The sequence below is a fragment of the Haliaeetus albicilla genome, chromosome 12 (assembly GCF_947461875.1).
Source record: "Haliaeetus albicilla chromosome 12, bHalAlb1.1, whole genome shotgun sequence".
Classification (NCBI taxonomy): domain Eukaryota; kingdom Metazoa; phylum Chordata; class Aves; order Accipitriformes; family Accipitridae; genus Haliaeetus; species Haliaeetus albicilla.
The window spans coordinates 25,131,915-25,158,954 of NC_091494.1; the positions used below are offsets into that span (position 1 = coordinate 25,131,915).

At 43.6% G+C, this 27,040-nt stretch overlaps 1 protein-coding gene across 3 annotated transcripts in view; it reads left to right on the top strand.

Moving 5' to 3' along the window:
- The window catches only part of LRRK1 (leucine rich repeat kinase 1), an 82,607-nt gene that overhangs the window by 43,863 nt on the left and 11,704 nt on the right, over positions 1 to 27,040 (top strand). For all 3 annotated transcript variants that reach the window (XM_069798559.1, XM_069798561.1, XM_069798560.1), the window contains 17 exons: positions 2,634 to 2,763; positions 3,298 to 3,410; positions 4,269 to 4,483; positions 6,517 to 6,681; positions 8,751 to 8,923; positions 10,905 to 11,025; positions 11,225 to 11,384; positions 12,047 to 12,323; positions 15,353 to 15,524; positions 16,959 to 17,122; positions 18,411 to 18,550; positions 20,126 to 20,375; positions 21,797 to 21,963; positions 23,077 to 23,274; positions 23,941 to 24,218; positions 24,410 to 24,604; positions 25,411 to 25,562. In XM_069798559.1, coding sequence (XP_069654660.1) covers positions 2,634 to 2,763; positions 3,298 to 3,410; positions 4,269 to 4,483; positions 6,517 to 6,681; positions 8,751 to 8,923; positions 10,905 to 11,025; positions 11,225 to 11,384; positions 12,047 to 12,323; positions 15,353 to 15,524; positions 16,959 to 17,122; positions 18,411 to 18,550; positions 20,126 to 20,375; positions 21,797 to 21,963; positions 23,077 to 23,274; positions 23,941 to 24,218; positions 24,410 to 24,604; positions 25,411 to 25,562 — 3,070 coding nt within the window. The remainder of the gene's footprint in view (positions 1 to 2,633; positions 2,764 to 3,297; positions 3,411 to 4,268; positions 4,484 to 6,516; positions 6,682 to 8,750; positions 8,924 to 10,904; positions 11,026 to 11,224; positions 11,385 to 12,046; positions 12,324 to 15,352; positions 15,525 to 16,958; positions 17,123 to 18,410; positions 18,551 to 20,125; positions 20,376 to 21,796; positions 21,964 to 23,076; positions 23,275 to 23,940; positions 24,219 to 24,409; positions 24,605 to 25,410; positions 25,563 to 27,040) is intronic.

The window sequence follows — 27,040 nt, forward strand, 5'->3', positions numbered from 1 at the left end:
CCCCTGAAAATTGTTCGTGGTCTCAGGTCAACATGAATAGGTGAAATTGGTAAATGCACCAAGTACAGCCATAGCTATAGCTTAGGACTGGAGGTCCTAACCTCCAGTCTGCTCATCTGGGAGGCAGAGGCTCTACCTGGACCTCCAGGCAAAGCTAATCCTACCTCATTTTTCTGTCCATGGAAGTAGAGGCTGCTGTGCAGCAAGTCCTGTCTGTGTACCCTAAGGAGGAGAAAGGATTGGTCTGCACTGTTTTGCAAGTAGGAGATGGAAATAGAAATGCTGTGACATCAGTGAAAACCTGAACACAGAAGAACTGGAAAAGGAGTCTGAATCTTGTGAATCTGTGGAGTCTGACACATCCTCAGAGCTTCTCTGTGAAGGGCTACAGCAGCATTTCCCAGTGGGGAGAGAAGGTCAGGAGCAGCGGGCAAAGGCAGCTAAAACCAGCTATAAAAGGGAATTACTGTCCTAATGGAAATTTCTACATGCTGCAAACCCAGCATAACTCCTCTACACGAAGGAGGAGAGGATGGACTCTGCATTAGTACCACTTGAAAAGCCTTGGGACCTAATACCCTGGTGCAACTTCAAGCTGCCTGAGGCTGCCTCAGGTTGCAGGAGGGTGCAGAGTAACCCACCTGGCTGGTGCCACGGTTGAATAGCCACAGAGACAGAGCAAAGCCAGCTCATCTTTTTCTCTCTGTTCCTCTGCCAAGTGTAGCTTGGTGAGACTAGAGGATGTGGCCAAGAATTTAAAGAACATCAAGAGAAAACAGAAGCTGGAGTACATCAGCAGCTCACTGAAGTCTCCTAGCGAGGTGGGGGGCAGGTTTTCATATGATTTTACCAACAAAGCTGTTTACTTAAGTCTAGATTATTTAAGGAGAATAATTTATGGATGCTCACTATACTTGATTGATAAATTTTAAAATAACTTCTTGCACACGCATGTGGTGTTGGTGGTGTTTACTCATCCAAAAATATATTTTCAAGATGGGATTTGTTTTAATTTTTCTACAGTTCTTTAAAAGAAAATTTGAGCTCAAGCCAGAGAAATCATAAATAACTCATGAATCAATAATTACAATTCATAAACACCTCAAGCTTGCTTCCAATGTAGTACACTCCTTTCCGCCTGGGACTCTTTGGTGAATTGAGAGTATTGCTACTATTTTAGGTGTTTGCTCCTATGTGTCCAAGAGGGACTAAATCTGTCTGTGCCTAGGTGCATACTGAAGAGGAACAATGAAAAGTTTAAGTCCAGCGATGAGCCAGAAAGGAAGTGAATTGAATCCATGAATAAGCCTGCTGTTCTCCTAAAATAATCCCAAAGATGGTTTTTTATTTGAAAACTCAAAGGTGGACTGTGACACCCTGCCCACACCAGACAGTCCTGTCATATACATAAAACACCCCTGCAGACAGTGGGACTCTATCTTATTCCTTTTCTGATCATAGCTTGAGGCTCGAAATGCTGTTAATATTAGAACTGGGGAATTTTCTTCTGAGAAAACCTCTTCCATTTTTTTTTTTTTCTTTTTTGGCTAAGTCTAGTTACAGTTCCTCAAGTCTTCTCTGTAAGGGAAGAAGATCTTGGTGGAAATGCAACTGTCCTATCCTTGAGGAAGGGTGTGTCTCGCATCTCAGGGAGTTGCTTTTTTATTGACCATGGAGGCAGCAGATGGTGCTGGTTGTACTTTCCTAATCAGAGACTCAGAATCTGCTTGTCCCTGTGTGGCCTAGTTTTGCTTGACTTCAGGATGCTTCTTGGTAGATACATGTGGCACTCTTAAGACAGCAGCACAATTCATGGCAGCTTTTCATGCCGCTGTCCCGGGAGTAATTTGTGGAGTGAAATGATGCTCTTTGGAACCAGCTGAATTTCCTTTTGTTTGAACCTCTCCAGCAGCAGCAACTCAGCCATGCAGTTGTTGCTATTATTTCTTGGGTTGGTCCCAAAATACGCTAGTTGCTGCTCAGACATGTAGGAAGTCTGAAGTGCTCTGAGACCTTGCAGTCTAAAACAGAACAGAGGGGCAAATGCAAGCAGTGTTTTAGAGACAACATAGGTTAGCAGTCTGTCAGCTGCAGTTTGGGTTTTCTTCTCTGTTGTTATTGACTTTGATCCACCATAAATTGTTCCAGGATGCAGTGTGGGGCCTGAACATAAATTCTGACCAGCTTCTGGCTTTTCTCAGGCAGCAGGGGAAAAAACATCTTGAGAACCGCTTGTGCCCTTGGTACGCCCTTTCACTTCCAGCTGTTAGACTGGAATAGGGGCTGTTCACAAGGTATTACCAGCTATTCAACAGCAAGAAATATAATGCCACTTGTCCTCTGATGTGTAGTTGTCTTAGCAGGCCTCAAGTTCCTCCTTCAGCACCCAAGAAGTCCTGGAGACTGTCACCTTCAAACATGCGCATCGCAATGGTTTTAAAAAATTGAGATGTGAGCATTGATGTTTGATTGCCCTTGAAGGCCATTTGCTTTTCTGCTGTTGCTTTGTGGTGGTTCCTGCCAAGCAACATGACCTCATGTCCTGCCTATAAAGTTAAGGTGAAGGCTCTTGGTTCAGAGCCTTGGTGCCTGTTACGTTTTAAAGGTGCAACTTGTTTCCTGTCTTGTTCCAGGTCCTTTTTTGGAGTTTCCAGCATTTCTGAGTGATTCTCTGGAAGTCCTTTATCTGAATGACAATCAGCTGGACTCTGTCCCACAGTCCGTTTGCCTTCTGAAAGGTTTAACAGAACTTTATTTAGGAAAGTAAGTCCGTGTCCTGGAAAAGCTATGCGGTATTATTTCCATGTTGTTTTAGTGACCAGTCTTCTGTGGAGTCCCACCCCAGATGTCCAGTGCTTTTGAAGTCAAAAAGCTGGAAATAGTCAGCCCCTTATTAGAACTGTGCCCATCATTTGCTTTAGATAAGGAGGAGGCCACCCTTTTGACTTAGGGAAGATGATCTAGTGCTTTGAACCCAGGCCTGGGAATCTAGTGTGCCTCTAGTTCATTCTGGCTTTTTGCTGTCAGCTTCTATAGCATTAGAGTCAATAACTCATCATTTTTGCCTTTATTTCCTCAACTATCCAGTAAAGATGATTACACTCGTCTGCCTCAGAGGATAAATTGAGGTTATACATCACTTTTAGGATGGAAATTACTATTAAAGTGCTGAGTAGTCTTATTAAAATGTTAATGGAAGATTTCTGCAAGGAGAGAATAGTGTAATCTGAGAGTCCGTGAGAGCAGCTACTTACACACAAAGACTGGTTGTTGGTAGATTTATTTGTTTTTGTACAGTAACCCTGGTATCCGAGAGCTTCCTCCAGAACTTGGACAGCTGGCTAATCTCTGGCAGCTGGATATCGAGGAACTAAATATCAGTAACGTTCCTGCAGAGATCAGAAAAGAGGGTAAGGCTGATCCTGTGTGTTCTTTATTAAATTGACTGAACATATAATGAAAATCGCTTCCTTTTAATGGTCCTGAACAGGAACAGACAGTGTGCACCCAAGCACTTTTTGCAGTTAACTGGAATTGCATAGGGAAACCTCCTACGGATATTTGCAAATTTGATAATCGGTGCTAAGCTCTGGCTATATGATAAATTTAAGATAGATCACATGTTGAAATGATGATTTATAAGTGCAATATTCATTTGCAGTGTGCATGCCGGATGAATTCCGTGTCTTGCTTCCTGAATGTATATGTTTTAGGGTATTTAGACGGTCTTTCTAAAGACTGAATTGTTTAGGATCAGCAGTCACATTGAAGTGACTTTATTGTAAGCTGCTAGGTTTTTGGATCTATTACAATACTGTCTTCTTTTTTGTGTGTTTTAATAAGAAAATCCTGTGGGAACAAAGTTATTAGGAATTATTCCTTCTCCAGTGCACTGTTGAAGCCTAAATCTAATTTTAACTGGGAACATAAAAGTAGAAGGAAAAACTGAGTATTTTCCAATACTAAATTAGTATTTTATGTTTCCTTTGAGCTTCTGAAGCCTACGAGCCACAGCATTTGTTTCTTCTTACAGTGCTCCATTGTAGAGTCTCAGAGCAGTGACCTTTTTCTGGGGTCTCTGTCTCAGGTTTGTCCACTAGAAGTTTCTTTGTTTATTCTCTGGGTTGTCTCAGCCCACAGCAAAACTGCAGGGAAAATATTAATTCAGCTGATGTGTCTGCAGCAGTAGGTTTTGTGCAGTCCTGCTGTACATATGTACATTTGTAACTGCTAACCACAGATAAAGCCTGTTCACTTCCCCCCCATAGGCCCTAAAACAGTGCTGGCATACTTACGAGCACAGCTGCGTAAAGCTGAAAAGTGTAAGCTAATGAAGATGATCATCATTGGTCCTCCACGACAGGGAAAGTCGACGCTGATTGAGATCCTACAGACAGGAAAAGTCCCTCAGATGATGCACAGTGATGCCACCATACGTACAACAAAATGGGAGCTCCCCAAGCCAGTGGGACACAAGGCAAAGGTGAAAAACAATCAAAGATCCTTAGCCCCAGTGGGATGTTTGAGCCCCGCAGTGTCCCTTTTAGGCTGAAATTGCCTGCCCTTTTACAAAGAACGGTTTCCATTACCTGTGAGCCAGACCTCACAAGTAACGTGGTTTTAGACCCATCACAATTCCTTTCTTTCGTTTCCAGTTGGTACTACTAGAGGACAGTTCTGTTTTCCTGAGCACTCAACTTTGTATCCTAAAGAGAGGAAGCCATGTGTAGACTGCCTAAATTCTGGCTTTCCCAGCTTGGGTGGTTTTTGAACACTGATTCTGAGAGAATGTTTTAAATCAGCTTATCTAAAGCAGATTGTCCTTTCATTTGGGGCCAGAAAATGGGACATCAGTACCTAAAGCTGGACTCCCTTGATATCAGAACTGTCCTAGGTGGGGAAGGTGGGTGGAAGATAGGATGCCTGACCTCTGGTGTGATCCAGGGATGTCTGAGGCATACCTTAACCACACAAATCTCAGATGGCTCATTCAGGGAGTGTGTTGACCCACACTGAACTCATTTGGACAGCACTGAATTCATTCAAGCATTTATAGGTGGCCCTGCCAACTGCCTGTGTATTAACACAGGGATTAGAGCATGCAGAATTGGTCCTGAGGTCTTGTTAGAGCTAAGGCTGTGTGAGCGCATGGCTCTCCCTTCCCAGATGAGATCCATGACCACCAGACTGTTTTGGAAGGAGTGGAGGAGCCTGCTGAGTTTAGCTATTCTACAACAAAGAATGCCAGGCCAGGGACAGAAAGAAAAAGAGCAAGCACAGCCTGACTCTTAAAGAGAAGACTTTGGTGGGAGAAGGGATTTGTCATGTTTAAGTGCTAATGAATAAAATAAAAACCTAGACAGCATCAGAGATGTGGAATGGGATCAAGATGCTGAATGGGCTTTTGTCCCTACCTCTGAGTCTCTGTCTGTACATACAGGCACCCATAGCTGAAGGTCTTTTGGATGAACAAGGCAGTCCTGGTGCTAGTTAGGGCTTGGCTTAAACAATATGGAAGTTCTTCCAGCTGTTTCTGGGAAACTTCAAACTGGGACTATGCTAGGAGATCAGAGCCCTACTGAGATTCTTAGCTCCTTGCTGAAATCTCATAGGGTAACTTGTCATGTGGGATCAGTCAGTACTTGGACCTGGACCAGTAAACAGAGCCCACTCGGTGTTACATTATGCTCTGAGGATGGTGACTAGAGCAGGGTTTGGTTTCCTGCTCGGTCACAGGCTTCTTGCCTCCCCAGGGCCAAGTGATTTAGAGACAGAGCCTCCAAAGTATGTAGGTGCTTCCTACTGCAACTGGGAACCTGAATACAATTTAAGCAGAGCACCATGCTCCCTCGTGGTGCTGTTGTGGGGCTGCACAGAGAAATGGATGCTGAGATACTTGGAAGGGAGCCGGAGCTAGAATGACCTCCATTTACACGTTCCCCCAAAAATCAGTGAGTCTGATTTACAGTAGCTGTAATTCTGGCCCATCTCTGGTGTGACACACACATCAGAAGCCTCTGAGCGACATGCAGGAGGTGTTTATGAAAGGCTTGAGAAGTTTCCCATCTCCTGAGCATCTATATTCTGCTTGGCTCAGTTAGGGCTGAGCTCAGTGGAAGTGATTTCAGCAGGGGGTTTCCTGTTCCCCATAGCAGTGGCAGATAAGTAGCTTCAACGGTCCTGTCAAGCGTGGCACAGACAAGGATGAAACAGTTTCTATTCCAGAGCCAGTGAAATACAGGGCTCAGAATGAGACCCTTGTTTGTACTGGAGAATCCACAGCATTAAGGGCACCTCTATCGTTTTAGGAGCAAGTAATTAGTCTTGATTTCCTGTGGGGAAGTGGTAGCCATGCTTAACAATTGCTTGTTGATTTGTCTTTCCTGGAGGCACAATTAGGACATTGAAACCCTTCTTGTGTCATACATTATGCAGGCGTAGGTTTATACTTCAGCTATTATCTCCCTGTGATTTACTGCAACCGTTTGATTTGAACACTTCTCTTTGTCTAAGTAGGTTGATTCAGTGAAGTTCAATGTCTGGGATATCGGAGGCCCAGCAAGCATGTCTACAGTCAATCAGTGTTTCTTCACAGACAAAGCATTGTACATAGTGGTATGGAACTTGGCACTAGGGGAAGAAGCTGTGGCAAACTTACAGTTCTGGTTGCTGAACATTGAGGTAAGAAGTCACTGGTGGACTCTGGGGTATCTGTTTATCAAGTAGTAGCTCAGCACACAGATATGTGATATTACAGATTCTTTTTGGTCTGCTTTTAAAACTCCACAAGCTATGAATTTTGCATAGCTTTTGGAATTAATTTTCCATTATGCTGTAGGCGTATCGCTATATTTAACAGTTTAAATTTATCATTTGCTTTGTTCTCCCTAACACACATCAGAGAATGAAACAAAAGCTGATTTATAAACCCTTGCTAAGTAAGGCTGAACATACTTATTTTGGAATTAGTGTTTGACCACACTGTGCTCAGAGGAGGGTTTGAAGCATTTTCTTTCTTGTGTGGGTTAGACACACATTAGTCTTGAGGTTATACTTTTAACACTTTAGATTCAGGTAAGCTAGAGAGTATCTCCCAGGCAGCTCTCAGCTGAGACTCAGAGCTGCAGTGAATTCATTGGCTTTGATTGATTTTTATAATACCATGTTCATAATTTTTGTAAATCTTTATTATTTAATATCTGTCTTAACATTACATACAAAAAAATGGGATCTAAGCTAGTGCCTCTCAAAAAAGAAGCATCTTGACATTACAAAAATTTTAGCTTAATGGTCAGCAGCAATCAAAAACCCAAACTAGGTAACAAAGCCGAAAGCATAATTATGATATTTCAAAAATGTATGATGTGCCTGTGTCCTTAATACATCCCAACAAGCACGTAGTAGCATCAGAAAAGATACAGAGAAAGATAAACATGATGGTTAAAAGTATAGAAAAGTTTCTGAGTGCACAGTAATTAAATAGATTAGGCCTCTTCAGCTTGGGAAAGAGGCGAATGAGGAGGGCTGCATGTAGACTTACCAGAGTAAGGAGAAAACCACAAGGCAGTCTTTGTTCATGATCTTTTACAATAGAAGAATTAGGAGAGATCAAATGAAATAATGAGATGGTAGCTTTGAAAGAAGCAATAGGAAATATCCTAAACACAACAGATAGCTAACCTGTGGAATTTATTGGAACTACAATGTGCTGTGGGTGTCAGAAGTTCAAAAAACACGCTAGTGGAAGAAAAATTCATCAAGTGCTATTAATTCAGAGATACTGTCTCATGCTTAGGAAGTTGGTGAGCTTCAGGCTGCTGGACAATGGGAGGACACACCAGGGAAAATCTCTACATGCTTCCTCTGTGCCTATACTCTTCATTAGCCTCCAGGCAGAATATTTGGCCAAGTGAGTCCTTTGGTCTGACTTGGTACAGCCAGCACTCCTGTGTCTGCACCGGGTTTGAGTTTGGTGTCATTTAGTTTAAGAGATTTCAGTGGGCATCATAAGAGAGAAATGGATAGACTGCAAATAAGCATATGTTTCTGCATCTGAATATTATTCTGTGGTCGAAGTCGTTTGGATTGGCAGGCTGATCCCTGCTTAAGTCTGTGCAATCCCATTGTATTTGGCAGTGTGTTCCCTGAAATCTGGATACGTTCCAGTGCTGTAATAGAATCGTGGAAGGGTTGGAAGAAATCATGAGATCATCTAATCCATTCCTTTGTACTGATTCAGGATTAAGTAGATTTAGACTTTTCTAGCAGTTTATCTCGCCTCTCCATATACCTCCAGTGAAAAAGTTTGTATAACTTCCCCAGATATCCATTCCAGGGTGTCACTAGCCTTTTTCAGGATATCAGAGTTAGATCTGGCTACAGGTTAAGCTAACTTCTCCTTTGTCTGGGTGGACATAGTTCCTATCATTTAGCTGACTCCTAGCAACTTAATACCACATGGCAACTCCCTTTATGTTAAGCCCTGATGTAATGAACCCAAACTGACAGTTTTGTGCTCTGCAGTAGCAGCAGATGATTAAGCCATATTTTGCAGGAGAACTTCTGTAATACCTAGAGTACTTGTTGCTGTTGTCAAGCTGCCACAACAGGTTGCCTGCATTTTATATATATATTCCATTTTATTAATGTATATGACTACCCCCTCTTAAATGTTATACTTTTCACATGTCCTCACTGAATTTACCATGACGTTATCTGGACAAGATCATTGTCAGTATTTTCTCTTACAGGCCAAAGCTCCAAATTCAGTGGTGTTAGTGGTAGGAACACACCTTGATTTAATTGAAACTAAATTCCGTGTTGAGAGGATAGCAACTCTGAGGGCGTATGTCTTGGCTCTCTGTCGGTCTCCCTCTGGATCCAGAGCAACTGGCTTCCCAGATATCACATTCAAGCACCTGCAGTAAGTACTTGTGCCTTTATGAAGCTCAGTCACTCTATTTTATGTCACTTTAAACAATTTTGTAATACTTAATCTCCTTGGCAACGGAACTGATTTAAAGACTCGTCAGCATTGCATTTCATCTATTTTTGACTGAGATAATGTAGTATAATCAGAGAGAATTTCAGTGTTGCTCAGGGGTCTGATCATGGGTCTGAGAGCTGGAAGCTCCAAAGTCATGACCTTCGCCAGCCTGTTTTAGTGCTCCTGCTCCACTTAGGTTTCTCACCATTAAATGGTGATACAGTTTATTAGTCACAAGGAGAGAAGGTACAGATTGAGTAACTAATGCTGCAAAGCTTGAGAGCATGACTGTTACAGGGTGGGTGCTGTGGGGTTTGTTAAGGGGAGGCCATGTGGGAACCTCTTGCTACCTGATGTGAGAATGTGGCAGTGTTGGCAGGGCAAAGAGTGGATCAGCCCCCTGAGCCCCAGACAGTCCAAACCTGTGCCATCTGAGTTCAGTGGGTGTGGAAGATTGGTGTCAGTCAGGCCATGGAGTATGATGCCACTCCTTCCCTTCGGCTGACAGAGAATGCCCTTGGGGAGAGGAGGCTTCTCTGGCTGGGAAAGAAGTGGGTCTGTCAGCCAAGGGAGTGCACAGCATGTGGGGAGCGTGGATGCAGCAGGCTGGCACCAAACCGTGTGAAATCGCCAATGCCTGGGGCAAGAGCAGGTGGTGGCTGGCAAGTAAAGAAGGGTGCTGCAATGTCCCCAGCACTTTGCATCTGCTGCCTGGCAAAGTCATCAGGAGACCTCCCACACTCTGTTCTGCAGATGCAAGTGCTGCGTCGGGCATCCCTGCTGGCTATTCTCTATTAAGAGGAGTACCAGGGACCCAGTGTGAGGACAGCGACTCAGCCTGAGAAAGAGAAGGCTTTGTGCTTCGGTATCCTCAAGCCTCTTTTCCCATCACCACAGAGCATCCTAACATGATCTCAATCATTCTTTCTCAAGGGGACTTTCACCCTGCCACACATCCCGCTTGTTCCCCTTCTTTACCTTCCTTTTCCCCTGCATTTCGTCCCAGTTGGACTTGAGCCTGATTTCATATGTCCTCCCTCCTGTGCCTCTCCTTACACTTCATCGTCCACCTGATGGGGCTCCTGTGAGCAGCACTCCAGGCAGCCGGAGGAGTGCGAGGAGTGTGTGTTGTGAAAGCCTTGTGTGGGTGAGCCCAGAGTGCTTTTATCAGGCTGGTCCTCCAGCATCCCAGTGAGTGAACGATTCCCAGTGCCACTGATGGCTGAGGTTTAAGATAAAGCATATTGCTTTAGAAAAGGATTTTCTGTCTGCCACAGGAACATGTGTAGGATGAGTTAGAAAGACCCTTTGTTGGGGAAAGTGGAAGAGAACCATTCTTACCCAGCCCACAAAAAGGCCAAAAATAGTCGGAGCTGGGGAGAGGGCAGGTTTTTAGCTGTTAAAAGAGATGATGAAGGCCAGCTTTTAGGATCTGAGCATCAATTCCCAGATCACAAGATCCAGCTGAGCAAGGGCCAGAATGAGGGTGGGAAAGGTGTCTGGTAGTCATCATCATGCCTCTTTGATCTGAGGCAGGGAGAACTGGACTCGTCTCCAGTGATTGGCAGAGCAGTGTTTTCCTCCTTCCTGCAGTTCCTTCCAGGACGTGTGCAGCACTGAAGGGAAAAAGGGTGATGACTTTGGCTGGTGTGCCAGGGAAGTCCCCAGAGGTTGTGGTGCATAGGGGACAGAAGAGCAGTGCACAGCAAATGAAGCAGGCAGAGCAGAGGTTGGCCTCATATATCTTTCCCAGGCTGCTTCTTATTTTTCTCCAAAGCTAAAAATGCTCACTGACAGCCTTCCTCCCATTCATCTGACACAGGAAATTTAAAATCACTGATAAGAGAAAGTGAGCCTGGAAAGGAAGCCAGTGTGCTGATAAAGTTTGATAATCTTCACCCTTGCATGACTTTTGCAGTGAGCTCTCATGTAAGACTCTGGAAGGCCTCGATGGACTCCGACAGCTGATTTTTCATGTCACTTGCAACATGAAGGATGTCGGCAGTTCAATTTGCTCACAGAAACTTGCAGGGAGATTGGTGAGAACTGTTGCTTTCTAGTGGTGATCCTTACTAAAGGGGGGCTTCTTTGGGGCTTGGTTTTGGATTGGCTATCTGGCTTTGGGAAACAATACCACTGTAAGATCCCTGTAAAGGGGAGATGACTTAGCCAGTTCATCTCCAGCAGAGTGGTTGCTGTCTGATATTGATCCTGCTATTTTTCTTGTGTGGCTTGCAGATACCAAGAAGTTACCTTAGTCTTCAAGAAGCTGTCCTTGCAGAACAGCATAGAAGAAGTCAGAATGATGATGTACAGTATTTAACAGACAGACAAATAGAACTGATCATTGAGCAAACGCCTGGAAATGATATCAAAGACTATGAAGACTTGCAAACTGGTAGGTCAGAGCAGACCAGTAATTTCTTGGAAATCAATATGTGTGACCAATTGAAATATGCCATGAATAATAAAAATGGGCGGGGGGGGGAAGGCCACCAGATAATTGCTGTGCAAAAAAACAGTTACAGAGAGCTCTACACCTGTATAGAGGTCACTTTGGAAATTGGTTAGATATAAAATTAGTAATGGGGCTTTGGGGACAGGGCTGGGAAGTTTCTAGGGTGGTCTGAGGCTACTAATTTTTTTAAATTTTTTTTTTCAACAAGCTTTGTCTGATTTTATTTCTGCTCTGTGAAGAATGAGGGTTGCCATAGTTTCAAGGTTGTCTTCTCTGTAGGGCCTCAGTCCTGTGACCTTTATGGAGGCCTTGCTCTGCAGGAGCCAGGGAGAGCCCTTCCCTGTGAGGATGGCAGGAGGAGGGTAAAAGGGAGGTGTGATGGGGACAGAAATACTGACTGTAAAGTAGTGAGATGTGGGCTTTACAAGTGAAGTGCCAGATAGCAGCACACCGCAGATAAATGCTATTCTTTTGGCTTGGCTACATGCTGGCTATATCTAGTATGCATAAAACTGCACAGACTGCCTCATAATCTTATTCACCTGCACTGTGGTTTCCTAATGCTGGTCTATTGCTAATCTACAGTTCTTTATTTTTTGCAGCGATTAATTTTCTCATAGAAACGGGTACACTACTGCACTTCCCAGACACGAGCCATGGCCTCAGAAACCTCTACTTCCTTGACCCTGTCTGGCTCTCAGAGTGTCTACAGAGGATTTTCAATATCAAGAGCTCCAAGTCTGTAGCTAAGAATGGAGTCATCAGAGCAGAGGATCTCAGGATGCTGCTGGTTGGGACGGGCTTCACTGAGCAAACTGAAGAGCAGTACTTCCAGTTCTTGGCCAAGTTTGAAATTGCACTGCCTGTGGCCAATAACAGGTATGTTGATAATAAGAAAGGTTTAGCCAGGCTGGAGAAAAATGGCCATTTAATCAGTGGATATTAACAGGCTTTGTCACTATAAGCATTTGCCTTGACAAGGATCTTGCTATGAGAAAATATTTGAGTCCATTAAACAGTGTAGTGGAAGGCACCCATCCATTTGGGCTGTATTTCCTGGCATGACCATCCTTTGGTCCAAATATGCTAGTTTGAAAACTTTCCAGAGCAGGTCTTTGGAACTCAGGGCATTGAGGCTGGTGACAAGCTCAACCACCAGCACAGAGGGGCAGTGACACCACCAGGGATGTGGCAATGAGCAGGTGGAAGCTGTAAGCACTCAGCCGGCACAGCTGCAGCTGAGAGAGGATGTGAGGCTCATGGCTGCTGGGCCTGAAATATAGATGGGCTGGAGTTGTCTGTTTCCAGTGAAAGATCCTCACTCCAGAGTATGGCAGAAAACTTTGGGTAATTGGTAATTATGTCAGCCCTGAAAGTAGTAGTATTTTATTTCTAGTGAAATCAAGAAAGTGTAGCTTCAGTAGCAATGTGATTTTCTTAATTTTTAGCCTCAATAGGTGTTGATCAATAGTTTTCCTAGAAATGGTCTAGGAAACCTCATTCTCTTTAAATGTTAATGAGTCTTCCTCCCTCCTGGCCCCCCCCCCCCCCCGCCCCCTCGCCCCTCATCTCTCTTCCTCTAGGCAGAGTTCCCTGCTATTTTTCTCTCTCCCATCTGCTTGGCGACAGCCTGTTGTTGCATTAACGGTGAAACCATAGTTGTATTGCACTTTTGATGTGGCATTTGCATTTCACTTCCTTGCCCTTCCAGGACAGCACGGCTGCATCACCCTGAGCCTCTTGGGAGCTCTGAATGCCAGCACAAGTGCAGCATTCTCTGTGCTGTCATTATGCCTGTCACTTATCCAGTCCCGGATGCCAACAAATTTTCTCAGGCTTAACACAGATAAAGCAGCAATGTTTCTGCTTAGTCCAAAATGCCTTTTGGACTCCTTGTCACTATCTGCCATTTTTCTCCAAGGCAATTACATTGTCTGTGCCTCGGGAACAAGGAAACTGCTTTTTCATGGCCTGCCCAATCTTTTTTAGAGTGATCCAAGCCACATTAGCAGAATATTCTTCCCACTGATGGACTGTAGCTATAGCAGGTTGGATTAATTTAATGTACTAGCCAGACACAGAGCAGTTATTTGTTACTGTGCTTCTGCAATTATTGTCTAGATTGCCAGATAGGGTTTCTGTGCAGTCAGTAGAGAAAGCAGCTGCCAGTTTCTGTTCTGAAAGGGTGGATAGGGGCATGTTTCACATATTTTCAAAATTTGCATTGGCTGTTGTTCAAGAGCATCAGATCACCATCTGTATTATAATCCACTATATAGTTGTGGTCCAGTAGGGCCTCACTGGCCTTCTTAAACTCCTAGACCTTTTCTTGGATGTGCTGAGGAGAATTTATTCGCTGTCATACGGTGCATCCACTACCTTTATAGAGCAAGAACTTTCAGTTTGATGCACTCCACTTTTCTGCCTAAGGTGGATGTAATTTAGCTTTGTTCTGCTTGTTAAAATAGGGTTGAAAATATGACCATTCTTACTGTAATTTATAAGTGAAGAGAAATTTTTATCAGTTTTACATTCCAAAGATGTTTCCTGGAACGAATAATTCAATCATGTAAAATGTCATCAGATGTTATGGACTGTGACATATGGAGAGAGCTGTTGTCTAGTGATGGCTGGTTTTTCTGAGCTGATATTTCATGTTTTACAGAATACTGCAGCTGCTAGAGAGAAAACATGATAGGCTTAAAACATTGGATTTGGACTCAGCATTAGTTCTAGTTGTGTGTCTAGTCCCTGCCACTGTTATTTTGGTCAAGAGACTTGGCCATTTGCCTCTTTGCTGTCGTTATGCCCGTCAATGATGAGCCCCAGATGCCGACACATTTTCTCAGGCTCAACACTGATAAAACAGCAGTGTTTCTGCTTATAAGCAAATAAGATCATGTAGGCATTTTGGAATGTATTTGGTACATAACAGTATCACTGTCATGAGATTTATTGGCAGGTATTGAAAGCCATAAACTCAACAGTTTTCAAAACAGTTCTAGTCTTCCAAAAAGTTTTAGCTTCCCAAATACTGAAGATCAGAACAAAGGAATATTCTGTGCTTACTGGGAGATCTGAAAATAATTTGAAAACTTCATGGTCCTCTATACCAGTGTAGCTCTGTTCCTTCTGACTGGTCAGACTTGCATAGCACTGAGTCTCCTCCACACTTGGGCAAAGAACCTAATACCCTGATTGCAGGAGGAGACTGAGCAAGACAAGTGATAGCTCTGCTGGCATGAGTCTGGCGAAGTGAGCTCTTGCCCTAGGAGTTTGTTAGGGCTGCAGTAGGGAATCCATCAGCTGCAGTATGGTGCAGCAGGAAACCCTGTAATGTTGACCCATAAGATGCTCTCATTCTGGGACTGGGATCAGAGCCAGAGCAGTCCAGTCCCTGCAGCCTGTAACTGCCTCATTGCCACCTCCCATGACACCTCCTCTCCCCACCTTCTGGGCTTACTGAAGCTGAGCTGCTGTAGGTTGTTTTTGCATTTATCTTCTGTTCGACATAGGAGCACAGCTGTAATTCTCTGCTTACTACCAGGGCAGAGTAGTAAAGATACCAAAAACATTAGTTCCAACACAGCTGTTTTAATGACTCTTATATTTTAATGCATTTAATTTGAGATTACACAAATGTCCTGCTTATTACATCAATTTTAGTCCTATCCAATAGCTCTGGCTGAATTATGTAATGTCTGTTTTGCCTCTGCTTGCTTCCATAGTGTAAATGAATTTCTCCATGTATTGCTGCAGCGCCTTTACTCTAAAAGCTTTTTTATATGCAGTAGGCTGTGCCATTAAAAATCTCTTTGGAGACTGAATCGCCTTATTATCCAGTAACAATGTACTCACTGTTACAGGCTGTAGCTAAAATTTGAGCTGTTGAATTTGATGTGTTTCAGCTACCTCCTCCCTCATCTGCTTCCTACCAAGCCAGCGTTAGATATCCACGGGCTCTGCCACCAGACCACAAACACAGTCCAAAGGGTCTTCAAGATGAGTTTTGTCCCAGTTGGCTTTTGGCAAAGATTCATAGCCCGAATGTTAATTAGCCTGGCAGAGATGGACCTCCAGGTAGGTTACTGTATCTCTGCAAGCAAAAGAAGACAGCTAAAGTTGTTGTTAAATATAAGCGTTAGTGGGTGTCTCTTCACATCCAGCTTGCTTCAGTCACAAACGTCGATAACATTATTTGAGTAAATAGGGAGAGATGAGACTCTGCAATCAAAATCTGATTCTGTTTTCACGGTAGGTGTCATTTAGAACAACAAATTGACACTGGGGAAGAAAGCCTGCATTCTCCACAGCCTCTTTACGACATGATTCCCTGGAAGGTCTCAGTACCTCCAGCATCTTCCAATTACAAGTAATTGGAGTTCTGCCTGCGGCTCTTGTCCATGACTTCCACTGGGCCAGACTCTGCTCACGTCGTTTGCCAGAGGAGATCTGGAATAGCTCCACCAAAGTCAGCTATCTGAATCTATATAGGTTTAAATGAGAAAAAAATTACAGGACTGTTGCCTTAATGGGATAATGAGTGCAAGCAGGCACCCTATTAGTGCAAGTGGTATGCAAATCATTAAAGTAGTGTTTGTAAGGTTCTGAAAGCTAAGTGAATTTTGATGTTGTTGCAGGCATATTTGCAGCAGCTTATATCTGAAAACATAGCCCTGCTGGAAACCATAATAAATACCTGCAAAATATTTTTAGTACTACTGTGGTATCTTCTTAACAGCTGTCCATTTAAACTGTATTCTGTCATTGATGTACAGAACGTGGAAAACATGATACCTGTTTTTGGAAGGTCCTCTGTGTTCCAGGCTTCTCAAACCATGTAATAACTTTACGTGTTTTAACAGGCTGTCTTGGCAACCCCTTGCTTACATCCTCATGGGCACTACATAACACTAGAGCACCTTTGCTAGGGACCTCATCCAGTCCTCACTGAAGTGAATGGAAAGGATCCCAGGCGTCAGACCCGTCTGCAGACAAATAAGCATTGGAGAAATGAGTACAGTGGAGTTCTGCAGATTAAGTCTTTGGTTTTAAAACAGAAATACATTTTGCTCTAAGCGCTGGTTTGAAGTGTCTTGGAGAAAAGCCATCTTCCTCCCACTGAAACAGGTGGAAAAGTTAACTCTCTACATTGAGGGCAGACTTAATCATTCACTAGAACATTTAGCTCTTCTTTAGGTTTAAGACTTTTGCAAATGCAGAATTTGTATAACAAATGTCACAGTTATAGAATTAACTTTGTTCACTGATATGAAATTGTTCCTTTTTGAGTGGCATGAAAAATACTTCAATTGCTGCAAAACCAATTTTACTGCATGCATTTTCATTCCATTGCAAAATTTTTTTATGAGCACAAGTTGCTCTTTAATGGAAAAGGTATGATAGCACCTGTGAAGGCCAAAAAAAGAAGTCATCTTATTGCTTGATTAAAACAACATCTTTATGAGAAATTTCAATAATTTAATGATTTTCATGCTTTTTTGCTTGTTTCAGCTTTTTGAAAACAAGAAGAACACCAAGACGAGAAACAAAAAGGTGACCATCTACAGCTTCACAGGCACCCAGAGGAACCGCTGCAGCACGTTCCGAGTCAAAAGGACTCACACTGTTTACTGGCAGGAAGGTCTGTTCGTTACCTTTGATGGAGGCTATCTTAGGTAATTTGTGTTTGTAATGCAGCATGCTTGACAGGGGACTAATAGAGTGTATGAAACACATCATCTGAATGGAGATGAATGGGCCTGACTCATGCTATGTGCTCACTCATCAGTAGAAGAGGAGGCTCTTCTAATAGACATAACTCATCTGGTAACAACTGGTGACAAAAATGATGAATAACTGATTGTTTGGTAGTTCTGAATATATCAACCTTATGTGTTACTGCAGCCACAAATTTAAAGAGGCCTGAAAACAGAAAGCGATATTGAGAGCAGAACTCTTTGCCAGTGTAAATTCATGCATTTTCACATGCAAAGATTTCCCTGCGTCAATGAGTTTTCCACTGAATCCTAAAACTTCACCACTGTGTGGCAGTAATCCAGATCAATGGAGGTGCTTCTGTGCTATCAGACTGCATGCAACAGGGACTATGGCTAACAATTGGTTTAAGCTGGCCAAGGCAGAGTGTCTGCTGGCTGCAAGCCTGCATAAGACCTGTTGTCCATGTACTTTCATAAATGCAGAGAGTAGGCAGTCACTTAAGACTTTCATCTTTGTAGTATCTGCAGATGCATTTGCTCTTCTAGTCCCTGGCAAGGTAGGGGGGAACCATTGGTGCTGTTGCATGGTTGGAGACCAGAAGGGCACAGTGACTTTCCTGAGTTCATCTAGGCAGTCTGCACTGAGTAGAGACTTGGGACCAGACATTGCAAATCACAAGCTGGGATCCTTAATTCTGGACCATGATGGTGGTCATACTCTTATCTCCCCATGTACTTCACTGAGCTACAGAACTCAGCTCTTTCTTTGTATTAAAGGGTTTTTTGGGGGGGCGGGGGGGGATTCGCGCAGAAGTTGTTAAGTCCATAAACTTTTCCAAGCAGTTTTTTAAAGTTGTATCATTATTATCATTATTATTATTATGCCACTGGAGTTTTGTTACCAATTTTTAAAACTTCTGACTCTCCATCATTCTGTATGGGGCATTTCTGTCAAAACTCTCCATCATACTCAGTCCACTTAGGCCAGAGTTTTCTCTGGGTCTGGCCTTCTGTAGCATTTACCCGTTGTGAGCAACTGACATTTCTGTGCAAGAATTCTCTTCTGAAAGTCGTTTGCAGAACAGACTGAATTGAAAATCATCCTCAAAGCTAGATTGCTTTTCATTTTGATTACTTAAGAACTACGTGTTATTGTGTAACTCAGGTTTCCTGTGAGAAAGAAAGTTTGTTGACACTGATACTTCACAAAAGCTTCATGCGGCTGTCTTTTGGCTCTCTTACACAGTGTCGAGTCTTCTGATGTGAACTGGAAAAAGAAAAAAAGTGGTGGAATTAAAATCATTTGCCAGTCAGAAGTAAGAGACTTTTCAGCAATGGCATTCATAACAGATCATGTCAACTCTTTGATAGACCAGTGGTTTCCTGGTAAGAGAACTGCTGTAATTTTCTGTGCAGTATTACATCTTTTTAATAGAAGGTTCTTTGACAGCTCCCCAGGTGCACAATATTGTATGTTAATTGAAGAGCCCTCAGGCTCTGGCAGTCTCAAGCCAATAAAGTTTGAGAAAAGCTGATAACCTGCAGACAGATCAAGAATATTTGCCAGCACACCTTGGTCTAGACATTGTGTCTTTCAGTGTGTCAGTCACAGCAAGCACACATGAAACATTACAGTTCAAACAGGACCTGCTTCCATAGGATTTCAAGAGACTCTTCCAGTGCTCATAGCAGGGACAGGATTTGGCGCAAACTCCTTGGCACTGTCCCTTGATGGCAGAACTCGTTTTGGCATCAGCTGGGATCAGCATTTGCCCACCGTTTCTAACACCCTATAATTTATAAAATTGTGATGGGAGAGGCATGAGAGAATATGATACCAAGGATTCTGTGCCAAGGTAACTTCCTTGACTCCAGCAGTTGTTTTTCCTCTGATCAGCACAGATCCTGCTGTTACCCAGCGGGCTGTTTGCAACCCCAATACACTTTGTTTAAAACCAAAACAAAATCTGAAGTGTTCTTTGTCATCCCACACTGGTCTAGAAAGCACTGCCAAAATCTCTTAATTGGAGGCTCTCTGGAGGAAACAGTTGTGCACTCTCACATATTCATGTTCTGCATATTATGGAGATAAAAGGCAATTTTATTTGCCTTTGGATTAAAATAATGATAACATTAATCCCTGAAGCTTGAGAAGAGTCATGACTTCAAAGGCTATGGCCTGCATTCATCCTGCCTAATTGTGGGCAGTTAATGGAGCCTGTCACCACAAAATCCGTCTGTAGTCAGTGGGAGAGGTGTGAACCTCCCAGAGGTTTAGTCTTGGTAGAATCCACATTTCCCCCGGAGGGGCTGAAAACCTTGCCTGTGAGGGAGCCCACAGTGACCATGTTCCTATCTTGAGTGCTGCAGGTGGGTGCTTACTCCTAGCCTGCACCTGAAGCGCCGAGCCTGACCGCAGCATGCCATGCGTCTGAGTGCACTCCCATTCCTGTTTCCCATGCCTGCTCTCCATCTGAAGCCATCTGGCAGCTTGCAGTCTGTGAAACAGATGTGGCTGGGGTTCCTGGGCAACTTCACAGCTGCCATCCTTCTACTGCATGGTCATGCTCTTTAGTATATGTGCTGATCCCTGTATGCAGTTCACACAGAGTCACCCAGCAAGTAGGAGGTTCTCTCCAATGCTTTATTCCTATACTTTTAATTTCTACTGGTCCTGAATATATTTTCTTCACAAGCCTGTGACCAAAGCAGAGTAGCTGTTAAGTTACGTCAACAGTCCTGTCTTCTCAGTACTGTCCCTGCTATCTGTATATACTTTGCAAAAAGCTATTTTCTTATTCCAGTCAATACACTGCCGTAAACTGCTGCTTTCATGCGTGTGACCATTTTCAGCCAGTGGATCCAGATAGTGACTGTAGATATTTGGATGCACTAGGAACTGTCATTCTTTCTCAGTTTATGTGAGTTGTGTTGTTTTCTCTTTGCTTGCTTGCTTTGAAGCACTCACAGCCACTGAGAGTGATGGCACGTTGCTGATGGAGCAGTATGTGCCCTGCCACATCTGTGCAGCTTCCAAGCCAGAGGAGAATGAGTGTGGTGAGAAGGTGGAGGACACGCAGTACTTTAACATGGAGGACTGTGTCCTGACTGCCATTGAACTGGACTACATCACATGTCCTAACCACCCTGACATCCCTGTTTCTCTCCAAGAGCTGGTCCCAGAGCTTTTCATGACCGATTTTCCTGCCAGGTAATGTTATTTGATAGCCTTTGGTTAAGTTTCAGTCTACCTGTGTAATTTGGTTTCCTAAGTCACCTCTGCTAGAGGAACATGCTGTCCCCAGGAAACAAATTCATCTGCTCTCAAACCCAGCTCTGGCAATTCATCCTAAACTGCACTCCTGGTGATCAGCACACTTGCTTAGATAATCGCTGTGTGCTGACCCAAGTCATCACTTTGGGGGGTCCTTTGAGATCACAGTGGTGCAATGTGAAAGTCCCTTTTTAAAGCCGCAGCTGTCCTGCATTGCCGAGTACTCTGGCCAGAGTTTTCTGTAGTTGGAGTCTTTCTGGGATCCCAGAAAGGAGATTTTAATACAGCAAAACCAAAAGGAAGTGCTGCTGCATCACAAGATTGGCTCTGAAATCGCCTTTAGATTTGAAGAGCCTGTAGGTGAGTGAATTTATATAGACACCACTAGAGAATTCACATTGAGTCAAGGCTCCTGCTTGGCTGAGGGCTGTTGGATGTGTGGCAATTCTGAACAGCTGAAACAGCTCTTTCCCTACCCATAGCAGCACTGCCAAATCTTTAAGCTGTTTAACTGCATTTCCAGATGGGTTCAGTCTTATACCCCTTTTTACTTAGTGTGTAGAACAAGAGACCTCCTGACAGCAGGCAGGACAGGAGACCCACATCTCTTTTGGTTCACACTCTCTCAGACCTTTCTGTGCCCGATGCAGAGCCGTGAGACGTCTAGACCAAACTGTGTCCTGTTGGCTGCTGTCAGAGCTTTCTGTGCTCCCACTGGCCCCTGTTCCTTTCTTAGGGTCATTTTACTGGGCAAACAACCCACCGGCTCATCACGACAGCCCTCCTCACAGTGCTATCTCCTAGAGATTTATTTGACGGGTGAGAGGCGAATGGAGATGTTTGAAGTGTGACCAGCTGTAAAAGTAGTCTCTGGAAGAGTGGGGAAATGATGAATTGCAGCCTGGGAACAGTAAGCTGATTTGAATAATCAGGTTTCAGAGTGTGGGGCTGTTCATAAACATTCTGTCCTGCTTCAGCAGAGAAAAGATGAACAGGAGGTAAACGAAGCAAAAAAATCATTAATACAGATAAATGGTACAAATATCTGTACCTGTGTCATCTGCTTGGAAAAGGAGCTTATGTGCTTTCCAGATCTGTTTGATTCCTGTGGGATAAATTAATAAAAAGCCGTTTTTGCTTATTTACCCAAGTTACTTTCTTCTGCGAGAAATCTGTTGTACAATATGAGCCACTATAGAGTACATTGAGATGACCAAGGTAGTTTAGGTGATCCAGTCCTCTCAGTAGATAAGACAAGAACCTATTAGGGATTTGTGAAAATGGAAATCACATTAAAAACATGAACTTACAATGTCTTTGAAACTTTTAATTACAAAGCCCCAATCTCTTTTTGGCAGACTGTTCCTGGAAAATAGCAAACTGGAATGCAGTGAAAATGAAAACAACGTTCTTGGCCAGGGTGGAAGTGGGACCGTTATATATCGGGCACGATACCAAGGAAAACCAGTGGCTGTGAAGAGATTTCAGATTAAAAAATGCAAGGGTTCTCCCACTTCAGCTGCAGGTACAGTGTACAGAATCAGTGTCAGGAATCAGCTCGTGCAGTCTGCGATCCCAAGCTAAGACCAAAGAGCCTTCGCTCTCCGAAGTGCTGGCAGCACCTGTTTAAATACAGCTTTGAAATATAGAGCAAAATTGATGTGTTTCCATGGAGGAAGAGGCTGCATCTTAAAGAGTCCTTCATGAAAGCATTTGTAGTGTTGAAGGTCATTGACACTGCAGGAAGCTTCTCTCCTGTGGGTCAATGGGTGGACTCATAGGTTGCCAAGGCAGAGCCCTTGATTGGGGTGGGAGGCAAGACTTCATCACCTGTTCCCAAGCTATTTGGCAATAAGTGTGGATTTGCTTGGGTTTGCACTAAGGACTTGTGGGTCTCCGCCTTTGAATAAGTCCTTTACTCCATCTGTGCCAATAGCTACAGAAAGAAAATTGGAGATCCTTCTCAGCCTGCCAGCTCCTCCAGGCAGGGACAGGCTCTCGTACTGCACATGCTGTCTGTCGAGCCCAGGTTTCCAGCAGAGCCTCAGTCCATGGATAAAGGAAAGGGAAAAGTGCCTCATTTTCCTCATTTTTGTCAGGGAAGGATGCAGTGAACCCCTAAGCTGTGGAGGGGGCCAGCTGCTGTCCCAGTGACAAATAACCTTTGGAAAGACCAGACCTGCCTGGGCAGCCTGTGGTGTCCTGTGGCAGAAGGACAATTGCTGTGAAGGGTCCCTCTTCTGGCAGGGCAGCGGGGAAAGGGTAGGGAAGACTCCTTCTGCCAAAGGGTCTGCAATGTGACATTGACACCCAGAGAGTCCCTGCTTTAAAAAGCGCAGCACAAGTTTTCCAAAATTATCCAGGTGATATATGAGAACAGTGTGTGCCAGACATACTCAAGGTTGGTGTTAAAGGACCAAGGGAGCACTTACTTCCTGAGGCAGCCGTATGTATCCTGCTTATAGCCAATGTCTGTTAGAGGCTTGTGCATCAACATGAGGATGCAGCTTAAAGCCTTGCTGTTTGGCATAAGCCCACAAGCTGCCTTCCTCCTGCAGCATTTGCTCAGCACCTTCCAAAGAGTTTCTGACTTGGTTTCTCAGCTGGGGAATGAGAAGGGGTTTGTGTGTCTTGCCAGATACGATGCTGAAACACCTGAGAGCCATGGATGCCATGAAGAACTTCTCTGAGTTTCGCCAGGAGGCCAGCATGCTCCACTCACTGCAACACCCCTGCATTGTCTCCCTCATTGGCATCAGCATCCATCCTCTCTGCTTTGCCCTAGAGCTGGCCCCTCTGGGCAGCCTCACCACTGTATTGTCTGAAAACTCCAAAGGTAAAAGCAGGGTCTCCCTCCTGGGAGAGCTCACTCTCCAAGTCATGGTAGTGACAAATGGTCAACAACATTTAAATTACTGCTTGATTTACTGAAGGGGATTTTTTTGCAGACTGGCGGAAGTGGGAGGGATGGGGTTGCTCTTAAACTGTGCCTTTGGGAACCTAGTAAATATTGATGCTCAGGATTTTCAAAACTACTTTGGAGACCTGGATTTTCAATTTCTCTGCAAATTAATAGGAAGTGCATCTCACTTCACAGTAATCCTGTGTTCTTCCCCCTGCAGATGGGTGTCTGGCACCCTAAATTCTCTCATAATTATCTGTATTTCTGTCACTGTCAAATGAACGACGCTAATTCCAAGAGAGGTTGAGGCCATCTGACCCTCTTGGCACCTTGGCTTTGTATCAACTTTCAGTCAAACGCTAATTTTCACCAGAAGATTTAGGGGTCTAGAAGTGGAGGGGTTTAAAAAAAGAATCTAATAGAACTGTCAGACATGTATAATAACACGAACAGTGTCATTTCAAATCGTGGCATTGAGTGATGTTTTAAAAGGTTGTTGTTATTGCTCTGGAGTTTAAAAGAAAAAGAGAAAGGGGGGAAAAAAAAAAAAGCAGTTACCGCAATTACAAGAACTGAAGACAGGCTGTTCCTTTGTGCCAGGGTCTTCCTTTGTGCCACTGGGACACATGCTGACACACAAAGTAGCGTATCAGATTGTAACAGGCCTTGCCTACCTGCATAAGAAGAACATCATCTTCTGCGACCTGAAGTCAGACAATATTTTGGTGTGGTCCCTGGACGTCAAAGAGCACATCAATATCAAACTCTCCGACTATGGAATCTCCCGGCAGTCGTTCCACGAAGGTGCGCTTGGCGTGGAAGGCACACCAGGTTACCAAGCTCCTGAGATCAGGCCTCGCATAGTCTACGATGAGAAGGTAACTGTGGTGTATCCGTGGGCGCAGCCCCTGCGTGACAGTGGTGGGTGGCTGTCTTCATGCATGGGGCTGAATTCCCTTATACATGTATGGTGTGCAGCACTAGCTTTCCCACCAGAGCCTTCCTTGCTCTCCTCTCCACCCACTAATGGAGGTTTGCCCTGTTTTTTTCTCTCTGTTTCTGGCTCTAGGTTGACATGTTCTCATATGGGATGGTCCTGTATGAACTGCTGTCTGGTCAGCGGCCTGTGCTAGGACAACACCAGCTCCAGATTGCAAAGAAGCTGTCTAAAGGGATCCGTCCTGTTCTCGGGCAGCCAGAAGAGGTGCAGCTATATAGGATGCAGGCACTCATGATGGAGTGTTGGGACACTAAGCCAGAAAAGGTACAAGACAACCCTCATGACCAGTGTTTTCTGATCGTATAGCTACAGGGATCTGGCAGCTCACTCTCAGTACAGCAAAATAGCTCCATTGCCCATTTACCCCTCCTACTGATACGGCCCAGAACTTCTGTTGACTTAAATGAGAGTTTTGTGAATGAAGCTATGGCAGATTGGTGGTCTTAGACATCTGTGGTGACATGAAGGTCCCTTGATGTCAATGGCAGTTAAGCTATTGATTTCACCAGGGCAAGACATTACCCATAATTTCTAAAACCACCTACAGTATCATGCTGTGACTGTAACTGCAAAGACTTCTAAAACCCCGAGATTATAAAAGGCAGTACGAGGAGGAAAAGGGTTCAAAGTACGAGAAAAAGATTATGCTGTGCTACATTTTTCATTAATTACAAGTTGGTGTTTCAGAGTTGCTGTCCTCCAAACAGATGTCAGCTTGACTCACAAACAGCTAGACACTATCATGACAGTGGGTCAGCTTCCAAAATTCATACACCTGAAGAAATTAATCAATAAGATATGTAAGAGAAACACAGACCAAACTATGGAAGTACAGAAGAGGTTTGGCTTCAGTGTCTGGTGTATGGAGGATACTAAGAACCAACCAGGTGGGATTTATAAGGAGAATTTGGTGTAGATTAGAGAAAGTAGCAGAAGCATTTATTAAAGAAGTCCTACTTCTTGGATCTCTAGCTTTAATAAATAATGATTATTATTATTATTCTTTTATTCCGTCTGGACCTCCAGCTGTCCTTTGTGACATATGTCTTTCTCTTTTCCTTTCCCCACAGCGTCCACTGGCCATTTCTGTGGTAGGACAGATGAAAGATCCTACCTTTGCAACATTTATGTACCTGCTATCCTGTGGGAAACAGTCTTCCTTCTTCTGCTCTCAAGGACAGGAGTACACTGTGGTGTTCTGGGATGGGAAGGAAGACACCAGGTGAGATGGCTCACATTAGTAATTCTTTCTTCTGTTCTTTTTTCTTTTTATGTAAAAATCCTTCAGCGTCTTCACTTATGCCTCTGGGAGGGAGGTAAAGAAGGTGAAAGTGAATTTGGGTGAATGCCAAGGGTACGGTGAACACTGTTTTCCCAAACTCTTTTAATTGGGAACAGTGGTTGCTTTATAAAGGATATTTAATGAGCTTAACTCTGCTTCAGTTAATATGAGGAGAAGATTAGGGCAGTGTAATGATTCACACACACAGGATGAAGCATTTGCACATGAGAACAGACGTGTTCTGCCTTTCCTAATGAGGCCATTTAACACTAAACCTTTCCTAATTGAGACTGCAGTTCCATCTCTGTTCTGCAAAGCAATTAAGCACATGCTTAAATCCTATTGAAATCATCAGGAGTTAACCACATGCCTGAAGCTGTGTGTGCATCCAAGTGTATACTGCCAGTAAAATGCGTGCTATACTGAATAGGCATGTGGTTTAAATGTTATTAAATTGTGACTGAGATGATGGTATTTTGCTCAGCCACATGTGACCCATGGCTAGTTAGGTTTATTTTTATGGATGTTACTGATTTTTATAGCCCCAATCTTATTTGGAAACATTCACAAACTGATCTGAATTTTATATTAATGTGTTCATTATTTGTAACCATTAACCTAATAGGAAAGGTACGTGATTTGTTCATGAATGATTTGCTTTGCTATTTGTGGTGCCTGGTCAGTCATTCAGTGCAGACAGTATAACGATTCCTGCTAAAACTGGTGAAACACATGGGACTCACAGATGTATTTTGAATGCATGGATGTTGTCCAAATATTCACAGCAATATATCTCAGTGAATCTGCTTCCTGACTGGACAATCCACTTGCTGGAGACTGCTGAATAACAAATTACTTATATGTGACAGATTTCAGGATGTGTAAGTGCTTGTGCCACAGTTGGTAAAACATCTGGGGCTCACAGATGTGGTTGTGAATATCCAGTTATTGTTCAAACACCCAAACCCAGTAAACTTCCCCAAACCCCAAACAAACGAAACTGTTTTAGTTACAAAAATATTAATTAGTCATATTTATAAATTATTTTATCCGATTACAGATCTTTGCTCTTATTTGGAAGAATCACGCTCTTCTGTTTATATACTAGAATAAGTAATGAAGCCAGATAATACTGAGGCAGTGAACTTGGAGAATGAGCACATATTCTCTTGAGAACCTAATGGGCAAGATGGGCTAAGACCTCCCAGCTATTAATTACTGCTATTCAGCTGGAGCTGTTTGTCTCACAGCTGTATTATAGTAACAGACCATGTTAAGTTCTCCTAATCCATTTCCATGCAAAGTCAGATGGCTGACTTTAAATTTTCACAGAAGCAGTTGCATATCTGCCCCCTGAGGAAGAGCTGTGGCACATCTGTATTTCTCTTCCTTTACAAAGACTATTTGGAGAGGTGGAG